The sequence below is a fragment of the Lynx rufus genome, unplaced genomic scaffold (assembly GCF_022079265.1).
Source record: "Lynx rufus isolate CCGP_SWC_20201006 ecotype Redwood Valley unplaced genomic scaffold, mLynRuf1.p SCAF_12, whole genome shotgun sequence".
NCBI classification, from domain to species: Eukaryota; Metazoa; Chordata; class Mammalia; order Carnivora; family Felidae; genus Lynx; species Lynx rufus.
The window spans coordinates 37,474,430-37,494,579 of record NW_025814826.1 but is presented as its reverse complement, the minus strand read 5'-3'; the positions used below and the strand labels follow the sequence as shown (position 1 = coordinate 37,494,579).

General features: G+C 35.7%; 1 protein-coding gene across 1 annotated transcript in view; it reads left to right on the top strand.

The window, feature by feature from the left end:
- Positions 1–18,262, top strand: part of MMP16 (matrix metallopeptidase 16) — a 284,329-nt gene extending 266,067 nt beyond the window's left edge. The window contains exons 8-10 of the mRNA XM_047073788.1: positions 710–860; positions 10,608–10,723; positions 17,928–18,262. Of these exons, the coding sequence (XP_046929744.1) occupies positions 710–860; positions 10,608–10,723; positions 17,928–18,262 (602 nt within the window). The remainder of the gene's footprint in view (positions 1–709; positions 861–10,607; positions 10,724–17,927) is intronic.
- The last annotated feature ends 1,888 nt before the right edge of the window (positions 18,263–20,150 follow it).

Genomic DNA, 20,150 nt, shown 5'->3' with positions numbered 1-20,150 from the left:
TGAGGAATGGTTGTAGACTTCTTGAGAGGCAGTACCAAAGAGAGAAGTGGTAAGCACATTTGGCCAGTGGTATAGGATGTGAGGAAGTGTGTTGCCTATAGATAATTTCAAAACAGCAATAAAACTGACTAAAGTTTGTCTTCTTGTTAATATCTCCATGCTCTGGCAATTCCAAACAAGGTTAGGGTTAAAATTCTCTTCCCCTAGGCTACCACTCTTAAAGAGAGGGATAGAGCACATAGGGTGAAAGGAAAATGACTTTATAAGACCAAAGGACCTTGTGAATGTTTATAATAATAGGAAAAGAGCAGCCTAGAGGATGTGTTTCAATGGAGTACGGGTTATACTCAGTAAAGCAATCTGAAGATACACAGAATGCACAAAACACAGGAAAGATTTAGCCTCAAAGAAAAAATAGAGCCTCCAATTCCTAGAGGAAAACTCCTGATTCTTGATTCAGAATTGTTGTATTATGGCAAGTTGTAGATCTTTTGCGTTCACAGATTCTGATTCCATTATTACATAGTTACTCATTTTATCCACTTTTGAAGACAATCTTTCAACAATAACATCGAAGCACCAAAGTGACTACTACTTAGTTATTTTATGGATTTCATGTAAAATGATTTTCAATGCATTGTGTTAATAGATACAGTCTAATTTCTGACATTAAACGATTGTATTCTGCATTTGCACTTATTTCATACAGGTAACAAATATTGGGTGTTTAAGGATACAACCCTACAACCCGGTTATCCTCATGACTTGATTACTCTTGGGAGTGGAACTCCCCCGCATGGAATTGATTCAGCCATTTGGTGGGAAGACGTTGGGAAAACCTATTTCTTCAAGGGGGACAGGTCAGTACACATTTCACTTGGGAAAGACAGTTAATTAATGTTTAGAGAAGCTAATATTTCTCCTCTATAGTGGATGTGTATTGTTGATTAAGAATCTGTGTGATATAAAGACAAGAATTAATGAAATCAAAAGTATTTTTAAACAACATTCAAGATAATATTCCTGTAATATACTCACATAATATGACCTTCTTAGGAATGTACATGTTCTTCCTCTTCTCCATCAACTTATCATGCCTATAAATCTGTGTAGGCAGCGTATCTCTAATCCTGCAAGCATTTTTTTGACGTTTTACTTAACTTTATTTTAAAAGCACTTTATCGCGCAGTCTGTTTTGTTTGCTTGTTTTCATATTCAAAATTAAAGTTTTACACTCTGCATGTAATTAACTGTGAGCATTTTCAAATAATCCAGTTTAGTCATGGGTTCTAGTTCTTAAGAAGCTGATTGTTTAGGTACCTACAAACAGGTGTTATGAGCTATCACTTAGCTTAAAGTGTAATTAATACCCCTTCCCTGTAACTTTCTTCCTTTTCTTTTCCTTTCTTTGCATTTTCTTATATGGCATTAGTAAAAATTGAGTGAACTATACTACTCTTATGACTCGTGGCATCTACTAGGCTCCACTCCTGTGCGTTTTTGATATAAAGTGCACATAAAATGTAACTGGAAGTCTGTTTTTTATTGGTTTAATTTAGTATTAGGTAGAAGAAGTAATAGAGATGAAAAATAAATTTTTAATTACACTACTACTAGCTGGGTCAAATGTGACACTCAGTATAATTTTTTGTATGTAGAAGACTTAAGTATGCATTTTATAGTAAATTAAAAATACATAAATAGGAGTGCCTGGGTGGCTGAGTCGGTTTAGCGTCTGACTTTGATTTCAGCTCAGGTCACAATCTCATGGTTCTTGGGATTGAGCCCAGCGTCGGACCCTGTGCTGACAGCCCAGAGCCTGCTTGGGATTCTCTCTCTCCCTGTCTGTCTGCCCCAACCCGGCTTTCTCTCTCTCTCTCAATAAATAAATAAACTTAAAAAAATACATACACATACACACAAACACACATAGGAACAACAGGCTTTAATGCGCAACACCTAGTATTGAGTTTGCCTTATAATCTTGGCACGGTTTAACCCTATCATATGTCTCCAACTTTAGTAGAAAAATATGTAAGGTATAAACTTTATTTTATATATAAGATATATATAAGATATATAAGGTATTTTATATAAGATATAAACTTTATTTTACAATTTGTTTTTTTTAACTTAAAATTTTTTTAATGTTGATTTATGTTTAATTAATTAATTTTAATTAATTTTATGGAGATAGAGCATGAGCAGAGGAGGGAAAGAGAGAGAGGGAGACACAGAATCTGAAGCAGGCTCCAGGCCCTGAGCTGTCAGCACAGAGCCCGATGCGGGGCTCAAACTCATGAGCTGTGAGATCATGACCTGGGTCAAAGTCGGACGCTTAACCGACTGAACCACCCAGGTGCCCCTTTATTTTGCAATTTGTAATTTTTAATTGCAAATGATTTCAGACATGGAGCTTTATCTGTGAACAAAAAACTCCTATAATTTGTCTTCATGGATTAGAATATATGCTTTTTAATTTATTCTGTTACTAGCTTTCTATACATTTGATTTGTGTATACTTCTATAGCAAAATGTTCATAAACTTGCAAGCAATATCATGAAACTAAAGGTTTGCTAAGTGTTTCTTACCAAATCACAGAACAAAAAAGGTCTATCAAACAAAAAATCTATTGAAGAAGATGCTACTTATAGCCACAAAAAGTTGATTCTCAGCAAGATATAAGTAGGTAGAGTATGAAAGAAGAAAGAAGAAATTGATGGCCACAGCATGGTGACCACTAATGAAAATAAATCTGCAGACTTATAACATATTCCTTAAAATAACAATCCTGAAGGTTGTTAGAGTTTAAGCCCCCAGCCAGTTTAATTGCTTGAATGTACCCTTTCAGGACCAGGTTCAATAAGGAGTGTTTTGTTGGGTTTTTTGGGGGGTGGGGGATGGAGAAAGGCATAGAAACAAAAGGCTGACAAAACACACTTCTGCAGGACATTTCATGTAACAGTTTTAATGAGGATTTCCCAGATGGTAACAAAAACTGCCATTCTATGATCAGAAAGCCTGTTTTGTTTTGTTTTTTCACACATGCCGGTATTACTTTTAAAATGTTTCCAACCTAAAATTCAGCACTTATTGAAAAATTTAAGTTTAGAAACTAAATGTGCACTGCCTCAAATAAGTAAAATCAATGAAGGTTAGATACCAAATTCATACTAGAATGAAGGCCATAGTAAATGGGAAAAGGAGTTTTAGTTCATTTGTTTCCTACTTGAGACGCTTGCCACATGCAAATATAACAAAATATGGAGAAATATTTTGTTTTAAGCTCTGCCTAAGTAACTGGTTTTATAGGTTTAAAAAATATTTATAAGTTGGTGCTCCCAGTGGCTCAGTCAGTTAAGCATCTTACTTTGGCTCAGGTCACGATCTCAGGGTTCACAAGTTCTACAGCTCAGAGCCTGGAGCCTGCTTCAGATTTTGTGTCTCCCTCTCTCTCTGCCTCTCCCCCACTCCTGCTCGCTCGCTCTCTCTCTCTCTCAAAAATAAACATTTTAAAAAATTGTTTTAATTTTATAAGCAAGAATCCAATTAATTTCCATGTGTGTGATCTTCTGTAAGATTTCATGAGTTATAGGTGGCTTCTAAGCAGATTCCTTCATATTCATATAATTCTATAATTCCAAAATCACAACTTATCAATACTTTCATTCTAGATTATAAGTAGATGGATAAGACATTAAACTACCCGACTGAAACATATAAACAACAATTTGGTTGTCACTTTTACATGAGAATTCAGTGAGTCTTTCTTCCTTATAGACTGTATATTTTTAATACCTACCAATTTTTTTAACATTTTATTTATTTTCCGAGTATATTTTTGAGAGAAAACACTGAATATTGCTTTGTCCTTACTTACTTCTCCCTCTTCTCCTACTGCTCTTTCTGCTTAAGAAGGGTGGCAGGGGACGGATGATTGTTGATTAATTGGTTTCTATTTCTCTAAAGCTAAGAGAAGAAGGAGATTTTAGAGATCATCTAGTCCAGGTGTAAAAAAGCTCAACTGCCTTAAGGGGCCAAGCAAATAATGTATATACTGCCAGGTACAGCAATAGTATGTAAGGCAATAATAGTAGGTAGTGTAGTGAGTGGGAAAGTACAAATATACTAGAAGAGCACTCAAAATCAGAATCATTATTTAATTTTCTAGACATACAAAGCACAGATTTAAATTAGATTTGGTCCAAGTGCTACCATATGTCAGCCCTGCATCCTGTCCATGTCCTACCAGTGTGTAGACAAACTCAATTACACTCCACAGGAATTCACCCTTCTCTAACCCAACTGCCCATGCTGATAGTATGAATATGAGACAGACTTTTCAATTCTCAACAGCTCTAATTCCCACTTCCTTAAGGTTTCTATAGTACTCCGGGCACAGCCCTCATTCATTTATTCAAAAAAATATTTTGAGCACATACGATGTGACTGACATGTGTTTTCAAGAAAGGACCACAAGGCTTCTGCTTCCGTGGCACTTAGCTTCTATTAAAGGAGGCAATAGTAAGCAGGAAACAAGTAAATGAGCCTAATCTTTTAACACTGAGAAATGCTACAAAGAAATAAAGCAAAGTGATAATGTGATAGAGACTCATGGGTGGGAAGAAGTGTTTGGAAAATTGGTGTAGAAGTCAGAGCCCTTGCTGATGAAGGAGACACAAGAGCGGGGCCTTGGATGGGTGAAGTTTCAGCCACAGGAAGCTGTTTGGAACAATAGGTTGTAGGCAGATGACATAGTAGTGCAAAAGCAATAATACTGGAATATTTAAACCCGGTAAAACATTGTGGCTACAACATAGCCAGTTAAGTGGTAAAGGTAATCGGTAAGTCAAACAGGTAAGCATGGGCCAGATTATATGGAGCCCTATAGACCATGACAAATGTGTTGGATTTGATTCTAGTACAGTGAAAAAGTATGGAAGGTATTTTCAGCAGGAAAGCAAGATGATCTGATGTGTATTCACAGACATCACTGTAGCTTCTGAGTAAAGAATGGGCTTCAAGAGTGGAAGCAGAGGGTCACCGGGAGGCTGTTGGAGTAGTACAGGAGGATACGATGGTAGTGGTGGAGATGGAGGAGAAGGAATGGGTACATGATATATTTTGAGTGTAATCAGAACAGTCTTTCTTATGGCTTGGATTTTAGGGGTGAGAAAAAAGCAAATTAAAGATAACTTCTAGGTTTTTCACCTCAAAAATGGAGACGGTGGTGCCCTTTCTGGAGATAGAGCAGACTGGGGAAGGAATATTGGGGAAAGGGGATTAAAAGATTGAAAAAATGTGCATATTTAGTTTGAGATGTCTGTTTCACACACCAACTAGAGGAATTAAGTGGGTACCGGGATAACTTGAGTTTGCCTCAGTGGAAAGGTCAGTCTGAGGTACACACTGGAGAATGATTGACATAAATTGTATTGATAGCAGGGGCCTACATCAAATCTCCTAAGTGTACAGATAGCTAAAGATGAATAGTTGAAATGATGGCTCTTTAAATAGATCTGTAAAGTCAGATTAAAATTTCCAGTATTTCACTATTTCACATACAGCCTGGAACTCACTTCCTCAGATTCCTACTTGCCCTTTTCTTAATACACTATAATTTGATACTTGGATACATTTTGATCCTCATAGCATTTAACTCTAAAAGGCTATGTTTCTAACTCATCTGTCAGCATCTTCTCACAGATACATTCCCTATGGCCATACTTCATTCTAAGCTTAACTTTTAACAAGTTTAAGATATGTTCAAAGAAAGACAAAATTTAGATCCACTTTTGTTTTTACTATTATCACCCTTAATAGTCAAACAGAAAAACATTTATTTCCTTCAGCTTAACTTGTGTGTTTATGAAGTAATTACTCAATATATGTGTTTTTAAGATCATTCAACACAGTGTAAATTGGTATCTCCAATTCTGTTGCATCACTAAGAATGTTTCTGAAGAGTGGGACTTTGTATAATTATTTGGGTATGAAAAAAGAAGGGGTGCTGTATTTTGTGTAACTTAACAGAAGGGAGTAGTCTTGACTCTGGAGTACAGATGAGACAAAGTAAGATGAAGAAATGGCTGGGTCACGTGAAATTACCCTTGGAGCCATTTTTTGTTCAGTTTGAATTTGGTATGTATACCATTCCAGAATTTTCTATACCATTTTTTCTTAGCAGAGAAATTTAACAAAATGCTATATACCATTACATGGACAACTTTTGTCTCTTATGGATGTGACCCATGCTTAAGTCAAATAAAATGAATAAATCTCATTTCTAATCATAATTTATTTTGAAGCATTGATTTGCAGTGCTTTTCTCAAAGAATCAGCAATCTAAAGTCATAATTCTACATTAGAGATAACTGATACATCTGAAGGAAAAAAAACTATAAATTTCATTTATAATAGGTTTTATCATTTGCTGACCCTCCTACACAAAATTCCATTTTTTTCCATTATAATATCTAAACTGTAAACCCCCAAATAGTTTATTTACCCAGGTTTCATCTGAATATGTTAATATGCTTCTCATGGAACCCGTAAACTTATTTTTCAGGGAGAAAAACATCAGTGGGATGAGCTTTTTGTTCATTTTGAAATATGTTCAAATATGTTGGAAATTAAAATGCTAACTTGTATTTGTGAATAAGCTTCAGCACCTCTTATAAGACAGCTCTGAATATAGTTAGATGATTCTAATCACATTCAAGTTTACTGGATATATATCAAAACTGCCACATAGCAGATAACTGAGGGTCCAAGCCTACTGAGTGTTTCAAAAATTGTGAAATGATCCCAAATTATAATTTTGCGTTATCTGTCAGTGACGAAAGGGAGGAAGGTTTTACTCTGATAAATTCATACCAGAATTATGTTCTTACAAGAGAGTGTAATAGAATTCACATTCCATTAATATTTTCTTGAAATTGTGATCTCTATGAATCTTATGTGCTTGGCATATAATATAGGTGCTCAAAAAAGTGTTGGTGGGCAAATGACTGAACAGAAGGAGGGAAGAAGGAAAATTATACTTAAGTATGTTAAGAGGTTGAGAGAGAGTACTGAGAGTAAGAATGCTATGCCCAAGGGAAACAATAACACTAACATGCTAAACTATGAAGCTGAGAGTATTAGAGTTTCAAGTCTGCAACTTTTCAAAAGAGTGAATGTGACTAAATCATTATCTTTTAACTGAGTTGAGTGACTATACATACTAAATCTATGGTTAGGACATCATCATAGAAAGCATTGTAATATGCAATATAAAAGATTGTTGAGGGACTTAAATGAAATAAAATAAAATAATGTATGTGTATAAATTTATTTATAGCTACAAAAGCCTATATAAATTACTGGTATTGTTATAAGAACATCGCTACAACTACTTCTCAGAAAACAAACCTGGCTTCTAAGAATGTAGTTAATCTTTCTTAAATCACATACAGGGTGTGATCCCATTGTCCCCAGGATTTGTATTGTTCAAAACTTCTGACATAGCAATATTGAAAAGCTTACTTTAAGTTGTAGTTTATATCCAAAAATAACATTTATTATAAGTAAGTCATTATTTAATCTATCATGGAGGGAAAAACCCTACCAAGTAAACTTTGATACAGTATCTACTGTAAAGTACATTCTGATTTTAGAGATGTAAAATGCAAAAAAAAAAGTTTTTCTTAGAATCTGTGAAAATGAGGCATTAAACGTTTTTTCTCTGAGAGGTTTTCTTTTCTTTTCTTTTCTTTTTTTAATGTTTATTTATTTTGAGAGAGAAAGAGTATGCTTATGAGCGGGGCAGGGGAGAGAGAGAGAAGGAGACAGAGAATTCCAAACGGCCTCTGCCCTGCCAGTATAGAGCCTGACACGGGGCTCGATCTCACAAACCCTGTGATCATGACGTGACCCAAGATCAAGAGTCGGACTCTTAACTGACTGAACCACCCAGGTGCCCCTGAGAGGCTTTCTTTATGGTCAAGTGCAGGAACCGGTTGACATGTATGTCTATTGTAAACACCACTGAAATATTTACTGAAGAGATGATATCTTGAAATTTAACCAGAGTAACCATTCTATATTCATCATAGAATGTTCTGTGAGAAAGAAATATTCAGAAATATTTTTAAAGCAGATGTTCCCATGAACTAAATGTGAAAACAAATATACTTCAAAATTGGTAGAACATTACACTAATGATTCTGCCTTCTTGTCTTCAGAAAACAGGCCCAGTCACCACTATATTAGCTCAGTCTTCTCCATGAAGCTTTTCCTGATCTTTCCATCAGAACTGTTCTCATCTTCTTTTGATGAGAATCTGTGACAAATACCTGTAACAGGGTATTTCCCTCTTTGGATAAAATCTGCCTTGTGGCTTACTTATTGGAATACTTCATGAAACAATCTTTTTCTCTTTTCCATGTAAACATTGAGGATGGAGGAATTGCTAATATTCCAGATGTTACTTGAATGGATGTTTCTAGGAACTATAGCAAAACCTTATGTACAAAACCCCAGAACTCAATAGATAAAGAATCTTCCGTAGACCTAGAATAGGAAAATATCCAAAAAAGACCAGGAAATGCTTATTTTTTTCTGATTTCAGCCAAACTACCTGAGATAATGAATTAAGTATGTCACTTCCCAAGCCTGTGTTGGTAAAACACTAGCTTTAGAAGATGAAAAGAGATGTTTAGTGGGAAAACAAGGCAAAAGGTTGTCAAATAAATTTAAATTTGGAAAACCGTATTTGGTGGACACAGAGGAAAGAGGAAGGAATTTTAAAATCAGACCAATTGCTTATAAATCTATCCCTTATTGTCCTCTTAGAAGTCTCCTCTCTTAAAAGGGGACAATGATGACTGTCTGATGGGTTTGTTGTGATTAAACGAGATGATGCACAGAGCATATGCCTGCCCTAAAGTGTCAGGAATACTGGGAACTGCCAATGGCTTCACCCCAGCTTTGTCATTCCTTTTGAATATTCAACGCATAAACTTCTTTGACTCTTAGAACATATAAACAATCATTACTGATCCCCAGGAGGGCAGGTTACAGTTTGTTTTTTGGATGTCTAGCAGTTCTGCGAAAGTGGCTGAAGGGCCACCATGTGAAGGCATAGGGATCTAGAGTTCTGACTCTTGGCGAGCTTTCCTTTTATCTGTTTTCCTATCTATACACTGAGGACTCCAGTCAAGACCTGCCCTAAAGTCCACACTCATATACTCTTCAACAACTCCACTTTGATGTCTAGCAGGTACCTGAATTTAACATGTCTAAAACCAAAATCGTGATTCTTCAAACCAGCCCAACTTACCTTCCCCCACTTCCCTATCTTACTGAATGGCAACATTATTCTTCCACATGTTCGGGCCCCAGATTCTTGAGTTGCACTCAACTTCCTTCTCTCACATCTTGCATTCAACTCATTAGTAAGCTCTTTGGGATTTCCCTTCAAAATATATCCCAATCCCTTGAATTACCATCAACTCTACAGTTTACATTCCAGTCCAAGGACTGTTGCAGTGACATCCTAATTGGGATTCCTGCTTCTATTTTACCTCCTTAAGTCTATTTAACTCATAGCACCCAGCATGTTCCTTTAAAAAATAAGCCAGATCTTAAAGCTCCTCTGCTCAAAATCTGTGTTGGCCTCACATATCCCTTAGAGAAAACCCAGAGGCTTTGCTGTAGCATAAAGGTCTATCTAATCTTAGATTCTGTTCCCACTCTGACCTTTTCTTCCACTTACCAGCTCAATTCTAGTCACCCTAGCCTTCTTGTGGATGCCTAAGTGCTCCAAGTTTGTGCCTGCCACAGTAACTTTCAATAACTAGTTCCTCTACCTGGAACTTCTTCTCCCAAAAGCTGTATGTGTTGCACCTCACTTCTTTCTGCTTTCTGCTCAAATGTCTGACACAGGAAGGACCTTTCTGTTCACTAAAATGGCTTTCCCATATGCCTAGCTAACTTTATCTGCTTGTTTTCTAAATCTTACCACCTCCTACCATAGTATGTATTTATTAATAAATTGTTTTATTGCCTGTACATATCCTAAAATTTAAAAAAGATGAGAGCTGGGCATGTCTGCTTTGTTCAAGGTTATATCTCTATAGTGTCTACAATATGCCAGGAACATAAAAGGTACTCAGTAAGTATTTGTTAAGTGAACAAATGAATGAAAAATGAATCAAGATTCTGCTTAAGATGATTCCAAAGAAATAAAAATAAAAGTGTTCTGCTGCCTAAGAAAGATTTTTCAAAAATCATGAAAACCTCTTATTCATCCTTAGGTTGATGATACCCTTTTGAATTGAAAATATATTAGGAAGTACAATATACTTAGCTGGAATTTTTAAATTAATTTTAGCAGACAGAATAAATATACAATAATAATACCCATTTTTAATATGTGCAAGACAGAAAACAGAATGAATGTTCTTTGTATCCAATGTCTTTCTAATGTTTTTAATCAGTTTTGTAAATCATTAACAGCATACAGCAAGGATTTAATGAATGTTAGCTATTACTGTGTATACATAATTTCCTTCTCTATGCATGTGTTTTGTTTTTTGTTGTTTTTGTTTATTATCCTTTTTAGATATTGGAGATATAGTGAAGAAATGAAGACCATGGATCCTGGCTATCCCAAACCAATCACCGTCTGGAAAGGTATCCCTGAATCTCCTCAGGGAGCCTTTGTGCACAAAGAAAATGGTATGCAGCATATGCATTATATATTTCATGAGTTTACTAAATATTTTAATAATGCATTCTAATTTTTCATTATGAGAGATTAAATCATTAGAAAATACCATACTAGGGCCCTAATATATTTATGTGAACTTTCCTTCGTAAATTTATGCTTAATATTATGTTTCAGATGTTTGTTTGTTTTTTTTTTTTACCTCAGCTTATTTTAGTTTATAAGAAAAAAATGAAGGTAATGTTTTAAAATGAAGGGTGTGGATACCTTCGAAGTAACCTCGCCTATTTTTCTATTAAAATTACTAGAAAGTTAAGAGCAGACATATATAGGACAGGAGCTCGTCACAAGGAAGGTATGTTATAAGTGTGGCCTGAGACACAAAGACATCCAGCAATTGTGCATGCTGAAGATGTTAATTTTTAATGCACACTTTTGGCTTAAAATGTCACCAAACAGGGAAGATCCCAACTCAATACAGTCAGGCTAAGTGGCTGAATGATTGCTCAATAACAAGAAGCAGATCAGAGACCTGCCCGTGTTCCTTGCTCTCCATCTCAAGATTTGAGTTTCAGCCAGGTCCAAAGTAGAAAGTTAGCCAAGCGACGGAAAATCCATACACTCCTATCTGTTGGTATATGTAAAATCTGAACATTTCTCTCCTCATTCAGAGATTAGTAAATAGGAATAAACCATAATAATAATTAAATATTCCAGAACAATACACAGTATTCCAGAACAAAGGAAAGAGAAATAATTCTGAAATACATAGAAAAAGCACACCATAAGAAAATGATATACCATTTGGGTCCTCAATAGCATGAAAGTCTGTAACATATACGCAACAAGAACAAAATAAATATCACTTGCAGGAACAAAATTAAATGTGTCGGATGAGGAAAGAACAAAAAAGTTTACTGAAGAAATAGAAGGAAAATGAAAATCAACACCACCACTGAAAACTATAATTAATCATCAGCATATTGCCAGAGTTGAAGACAACTATACACTGAGTGTAACCCTGAAGGAACTGAGACCTGGAATGAATAAATACCAATCAGAAAAGTCTAAGTACACAAACTGTATTATGACCCTTGTCATATGAAGTGATATACTACATGCTCTATGAGAGTACCCCCCAAGTAATATAGTGTAGGCGGAGACAAAGTCAGAAAGAACCTAGAAGCTCTGATCATATAACTTGTTGAGAATTATAGGGTTTTTTTGTATATTCTATTGGTTCATAGAATTAAAAGACCAAGTTAAAATAAAGCCAGTATGTGATAAAAGCAGAAATGCACAGGAAAGGGCAGATAGAAATGAAAACATATCTTTCAAAAAGTTATCAATAAAAAAATGAGGGAAGTAACAGTGCAGCCACATTGGAGGCTTGTAAAACCAGATCAAAATAAGTTCAAAACCTCAAACTATACAGATGAATTTGAAAAGGACAAAGGAATGAAAGAAATAAGTGAAAAATGATCACATGGAGGCCGAAAATTGAAATTACCCCTACGAATTATAGGTGTCACCGAGGAAGAAGCTAGAGGAGAGGAGATTTCTTGAGGTTAAATTAAAGGGCTTTTATTAAAGCCCAGATAAAACCAACTCTAGGTAATATTTACAGAAGTCTTACCACTGCTCTAGACTGTCTTCAGTAAAGATTATCACATAGTATACAAAAATATTGCAAAGAAAATTCAACCGAGATCTCACTGGTTATTACCTCTAGAAAGTTTGATGATAGTTTCTCGTTCCTTATCTTTGTTTTATTAACTTTCTAAACTGAGTCTACCTTTTATAATAAAAATAACTTTTAAAATAAGTAGTAAATTGTTTCACAAGATTGAAAAAGTACACATAATCTTTTTTTTTAAGTTTATTTATTTTGAGACAGAAAGAGAGTGTAAGTGTGGGAAGGGCAGAGAGAGGGGCGGGGGGAGAGAGAGAATCCCAAGCAGGCTCCGCACTATCACTGCAGAGCCCAACATGGGGCTCAAACTTATGAACCATGAGATCATGACCTGAGTTGAAGTCAAACGCTTAACTGACTGAGCCACCCAGGCACCCCTGAAAAAGTACACATTGTCTGAATTCCTTACCACATTAACTTTTCATTTTCCCTGCTTCTATTTACAAGGCCTCTAATATCTGAGATCTGATCAGATTCTCTGGGGATAAATCATAATTATATTAAAAAAATCTTCTTGATGCCCCCTGTCCCATGGTTTTTCATATTCTTTTCCATCTGAATATTTAATCATATTCATTCTGTATAAATCAGTGAAATTGTGCTGAAGAGTATATTCTCAACTGAATTAACTCTCTCATAAATAGTTTCTAAACAAGTATGAAGCAACACATCAAAATTGTTTAAGTTAGAATACATAATTATATTCTTTTGGTTATATTAATACAATTAACAAAATACTATCAGTTTTCACCCCTGCCAAAATTCCTACTCAATTTTATGTGTCCTACAAAACAGGACTGAGACTACCAAGATCATATTCCTATGAGCATTTTTCCCACTCTCTACCCACCTCAAAGGTCAATTTCAGAAGGGGGAAAAAAACAAGTTTTCTTCTATTCAGAATTTCGAGGCTTCTCTTTACATAGTAAAAAAATAATTTTGTAAAATACTGACAAAGAACATGTTGGGAAAAATCAACGCTTACAAATGACTAAAACCTACAGATGAAACTGCAATATATCTATGTTTTCTGGACCCCTCCTGTCCAGTCCCCTCTTTGATTTGACTTCAACATTGAGTCACTCTTCATCTTTCAGGCTCTCCTCCTTGAATATCCTTTTTTGCTTACCCTATCCCTTGCACTCAAAATCTCATAATAATCAGCTTATATGCTCATTATCCGCTCTGATGTAAACTCTTTGAAGACAGTCACATAGTAAACATTCAATAAATATTAGTTGTATAAATTAATTTTATGTCTCCCATTACTCTAAAAATTCACTGCCTGGAGGAGATATCTCATTTATCTGAAACACTTGTTCTGTACAATAGCAATACCAAACGATCTGGAAGGCCTTGGTCTGTCAACAGCAAAGTCTCCTCTTTTCATTATCTACAGATGTCATGCTTGTAGCTTCTTACCTTAAATTCATAGTTTACACAATTTCTTCCCTTGGATTTGTGTATGAAAGATGAAAAGTTCAAATTATTAAGTAAACAAATTTGTATTTGTAGTTTGACTCAAAGTAATTCCCCATAAGTCTATGCGCATGGTATTTGATAGTCATAAAGTTAAAGATGATAGAACACTGAATGTTTTCTCTGGTTTATCCTTCTGTCAATGTAGGAATTTGTTCCTTGGAATCGTCTCCTAGTGGTAATCTTTAAAAAAAAAAGTCTACAGATTCAGCAATTCAGCTATAGGTTTTTGAAGAGTGCGTTTTATATTATATGCCTCCCTATATACCTACTGGTATTAATTTTGCCATTTTTATCAATGAAATATGAACACTTGGTGCTATTTATTGAATGCCTATCATGTATCAGTTGTGCTACATAAATTCATTATCTAATTTAATTGTCCAACATAAATAACTTTTTATGTAATTATTATTTATTAATGAGGAAACTGGCATCAGCTAGTTTAAGTAGCTTATTCATGATCATAAGAAAGGTAAGATTATATATTTGAGGTTTGAAACTAGAACATTCTAGCCCCACTGAATGTGCTATAATATACTATCTCCAAAGAGGAAAATTTAACACCATTCTCTACATTATATCATTAAGGTAACTGATTATCTGTCAAGTCTGGCTTAATTTTTCATCATGTCACGCTAGACAAATTCAGGCTTTCTCAGAATGTAGCTTCCTGAGCCATCATCCTCCTGGTTTTCGCCTGTAACCATCTAAACAGTTTTCTCATTGTCCTGTCTACTTTTAGTTTCTGAAAACACAGCAATATAAATGAGATTTGAGTCATAAAGAATATAGTGGAATGACTTCTTCTTAGCATTTATTTTTTGACCATGTTTTAAGCAAGAACAAGTTTTTAACACATACTAAAATTTTAGTGAAGAATCACTGAATTGCCTCTCCCTCAAATTGTTTCTATGTTAATTGCCATCAAGGCATACCACCTAGATATTCTATATTTTCTCCTTAGAAAGTGCACTTATAAGGTAAATACAAGATTCTACTTTTAAACCGTTGCATTTCATTTTGCTGATTGAAGCCCTACTTTAGCCTGATTTTTGATTCTGTTGATTTGCTATAGTCCCTACTCCCCATTCTCACCCTGGGTTAAAATATACAAGTGAAATTCAAACACATATTTCCACAAGATTCAGTTTATTCATTCACATTTATTAAACACTAATTAACTTCTTACTAATAAATATATCAGAGTGGAAAACAGAGAACACATAGGCACTGTCATCCAGGAACATCTACTGAGTTAGAACAAGGCAATTATGGTGGACAATGTCTCATTACATTTTAGGATTAAGCAATAGAAAAGTCACCAGTAAAATCCAGTCAAATATGAGAGAAGAAAAAGCTGTCACATAATACATTACAGCCCCACTGAATTCTTTCTCAGAATTTCTCAAAAAATGGTAATTTGGGTAAGAATTCATCTCAGGTTGCTATTCTTATTAGCATAACATCTACGACAGTGTAACATCAAAGCTACTCTCAAAAAGGAAGAAAAATGAGTACATCAACATTTCTTCAACCAGGTGCTATTTCGTAAGTGGGGAAACAAAACCAGACCTACATTATTGAGTGAGATGAATATTGTGGGATCAAGGTTTGACAGATTTCTATTACCATGATTTCAGGCCATTTCTTTTCAAGTATTTTTATTATTTAAATTCTGTGGACTAGATATGTTACCTCATAACAAATATATTCAGTAAACTACAATCCTACTCCTTTATGTGGAGTGTGCTACTATAAAATTTGGCCTGTATAAATGTAAAAATGGAAACTTCTGAACTTTTGCATCGTACCCAGTAGGTTCACAGTAATTAGCTTTGACTAAAAATTCAAGATGAGGACACTTCCAGCTGTTGGTTTCCAGTTTATAAATATAAGAAGTAAATTCACCTGTTTTGAAGGTCTGTTTAATTCTAAATCAATGCCATTATTCAACAGTGATTGTCTAATGTACTATTATCTGGCAAGTCTTCAACGTTTCTTCATCCAAGCTTGTTGAGTAATTACATTGGATTTCATTAGTGTGATCAAATACCAGCTCCCTGCTGAAATATTTGAATCTACATACACCTGCTTTCACTTGGCAAGTTACTCTGATTGCAAAACTGCCCTTCGAAACTAAAAGCACCAGCAGATTTTTATGGCATTGAACAGAATGATTTCCAAAATGAAGTGACCTGAAGTGCTGGTCTCTCCGAGATGAAATTTTTGGAAAGGTGTCAGAGTTTTTTGTTGCATGGGTGTTACCTCTCACACCTGTGATGTTTAATCAAGAAGCATTTGTTAAAAGAGATCTCTAAAGGACACAGTTTTAGGAAAACCATTAAGTATTCAGGCTCCAGAACTAGATCAAGATTTAAATTCTGCTTTCACCAGGACTTGGACATATTATTTCATCTCTGAGCCTCGGTATCTTTGCCTGAAGGTATAGGTGCATAATTCCACCTGACAGAATGGTTATGAGTATTAAAATATGTCATTTACTGAGTTTTAAACACAGTACTTCTTACATAATAAGTGCTCAATAATACAGGTTAAAGAAAACCATCATAAATGATTATTAGGCCTACTATTCAAAACAGCTCCCAAAATAAAGTTTTTAATTATAGCATTAAAACAATTCTTCTTGGGGGCGCCTGGGTGGCGCAGTCGGTTAAGCGTCCGACTTCAGCCAGGTCATGATCTCGCGGTCCGTGAGTTAGAGCCCCGCGTCAGGCTCTGGGCTGATGGCTCAGAGCCTGGAGCCTGTTTCCGATTCTGTGTCTCCCTCTCTCTCTGCCCCTCCCCCGTTCATGCTCTGTCTCTCTCTGTCCCAAAAATAAATAAATGTTGAAAAAAAAATTTTTTTTTAAATAAAAAAATAATAAAAAATAAAAAAATAAAAATTTCTTCTTGGCTTCTTGAATTTTATCTCAAAGTAAGAATTAAGTCCAATGAGTGTGAGTATAGTCACAAAGAAACTTGACATGAAGAAGGTCTGAATGAAAAGAACTTTTTTTCCCCAATAAAAACAACAAAAATTGAGAGAACAGCCCTAAACACACACACACACACACACACACACACACACACACACACACACATACACACACACACACACCAGCTTTCAAAGTCTATTATCTGCATCCATAATGTTTTGGAACAGAAAACATATGTACTGCTAGTTACATGAGCTTTCCACAGACCACCTCCTCCCCCATGAAATATGTTAGTTGGAAATATTAAAGATAGAATTGTAGATTGATAGATACTCTACTTTATTAATCCTTCACTACATAAGTAAATAAGAATGTTAAACAAAAAGGACAAAAGGAGAAGGAAGAAAATGGGCATGATGTAGAACCAGAAATAAGGTTAGTGCAGAAATACTCTAAATACTTATTTACTTGCTGAGATTCCCAACAGGCAAAGTAAAACATCCCTGTAGTGTTATGACTTACGAATCGTGATGATTTCTCGTCCAAATGACAAAAGCAAACCTATTGTTTAGGTACAACTGCTCCTGATACTAAGATGACTAGAAATTTCCCCTGAGGTGTTTCATGGAGAGGCCTCCTCATCATGCATGTATTGTACAATGTCCTGTCGACAGCGGTCAGCGGGCAAACAGTTCTTCAGTTTATAAGGCTGTTTCAGCATCTTTTAACATAGGTTGATATTATCACCCTGATGTGTAATTCTGAAACAGCAACCTTATAAGTGAAAAATAAGGTCAAGTTCTCTTTCCAGACTAGGAGTAGATGTGTACAGCATGATCTTTCAACATTCTGCTGTAGATACTTTGGCTCTTGGCTAAGCTTTCCATGGGCATTAGAGGGCACAATTCCTACAGCATATCGGCCAGATTCATTTCAACAGGTGGCTGAGCTGAAGATGTGTTCTTCCTACAAAAACTGAGGGGCCTTCACATACATCATTTACAAAGTAGCCTAATTAAAATGTAAATCTAACTGAACTAAAATTTCTATCCATATACACTTTCAAAACAAGTGGTACCCATCTGTGTGTGTTTCCCCCTCTAGGCTTTACGTATTTCTACAAAGGGAAGGAGTACTGGAAATTCAACAACCAGATACTCAAAGTAGAACCTGGATATCCCAGATCCATCCTCAAGGATTTTATGGGCTGTGATGGACCAACAGACAGAGATAAAGAAGGACACAGCCCACCAGACGATGTAGACATTGTCATCAAACTGGACAACACAGCCAGCACTGTGAAAGCCATAGCTATTGTCATTCCCTGCATCTTGGCCTTATGTCTCCTTGTATTGGTTTACACTGTGTTCCAGTTCAAGAGGAAAGGAACACCCCGCCACATACTGTACTGTAAACGCTCTATGCAAGAGTGGGTGTGATGTAGGGTTTTTTTTCTTTCTTTCTTTTCCAGGAGTTTGTGGTAACTTGAGATTCAAGACAAGAGCTGTTATGCTGTTTCCTAGCTAGGAGCAGGCTTGTGGCAGCCTGATTCAGGGCTGACCTTTCAAACCCAGAGGGTTGCTGGTCCTGCACATGAGTGGAAATACACTCATGGGGAAGCTTCCATGATGCACAGTATCTGCCGTTCTTCAGTCCTTTGTCTTTCTTTGTCATTCAGTTCTAGGCCTTTCCTCTGCACGCTCAATGCCCAGTAAATTTTCAGGATTAACTAAAGAAGAGGAAAAAAAGAAGAAAAGATTCTTCTTAAAGGTTTCTAATATTATTTTCCTTCTGAAGTCTGAGCCCATATCTGGGGGAAAAAAAAAAGCAAAATGGAAAACCCATGAATTTTGCTTTAAAGCAAAGAAAAAAAAAAGTTAAACAAAAAACCCACAATTGAACTTTCAGGAAAGTGTGAAGACCCAAAACAGCTTTGTCTCCAAAGAAGATAGCTCTCTGACTGCTATGGATAGTCTCCTACACTTCATTTTTGTCAGGTGGGAGATCTGGAATATACATGCAGGACTTTAGACTGTTGGGACAGCCATTTTCCAACAAACAAGGGGCCAAAATATCTGCAATATAGTAACAGCCTTAATAATAATACATCCATTTTTCGTTTTATACAGCTGTTCTCAGCTATGTCCTCAATGTTTCATCACATTTATACTCATAGCTATATTCAAACAGGACCTTTGGATTGTTTTTGAAGTGTTTCTAATCCCCTTCCTGCCACCTGACCCCTGCATCATTGTGATAATCTCCCCAAGTTGTATTAGGCCATTGCCCCAGGCCTTCCATGGGTCTGTCAGAAATATTCATTATAAGCAGAGCAAGAAGCAGTATGTCTCCAAAGTGGTTTAAAGTGACAGTTATTTTACAAGGATATGTGACACTAGTAATACATTGGTGTAACCCTTTGAGAACTATCAGATCAGCTTTCAGAGTCTTAGGCTTGTCAGTCTTGCTGTCTGGTAACTTACAGAACTGGGCAATGGTGAACACAGGCACAGGTTCAAGAAGTTCAGGTTTTTAAAAAAGATATCCTATAACCCCATGTAATTTTTAAGAGATTTGCGGTACTACATAAATGCATTTATAGCAAACAGAAATGATGTTACTTGCCAAAAAATTTTGTGGCAAATAAAAAGATATTTTATTAAGAAAATATAAGAGTGAAATTTTATTCGAAGAAGTGATTATGATAGCCTAAGTCTTTTTTTTATTTTTCTTAGACATATTGAATTTCTGTTTTAAGGTCCATTGCATGAAAATTCAATTTGCCTTGGTACATGCAGTTAGCATTGCCATTTTACAAATGATTTAAAATGATGACTCTGAGATTGCATGAATATCTCTAGTACATTACCTATTGCATGTCAACCATAGTTCTCAAAGGGTTAGTGTGGCTTCTGGCATTTAGCCATCCATTTGATCACTGACAGAGCCAAGAGACCACCAAAGCATTTCATTGTTGAGTGTAATTTGTCCTAACAGCAGTATTGTCATTTTCATGTGACCTGCAGAGCAGGTTTGTATCAATATTTTTTTCCTAGAGAAAAGTCAGCAACTGACAGACCTCTTTATTGATTTTTAGGAGCTGCTTCTTGCAGTGAAAGGCTTTACAGCCACTGGGCTGTGAACTTATTAGAGATGGTCAGAACGAACGCACCCCATGAGTCAGACATTGGCTTTGTGTGAAAGCCAGCTTTTGAGGGGATTAGCTTTTGAAACAATGAACAGCTTGCCTTGAACTTGATTATTGATCTGTTGACTGTCATTAACAACAACTTAAACATTGTCTTCTGTGAAAATTTTCCTTGAAGA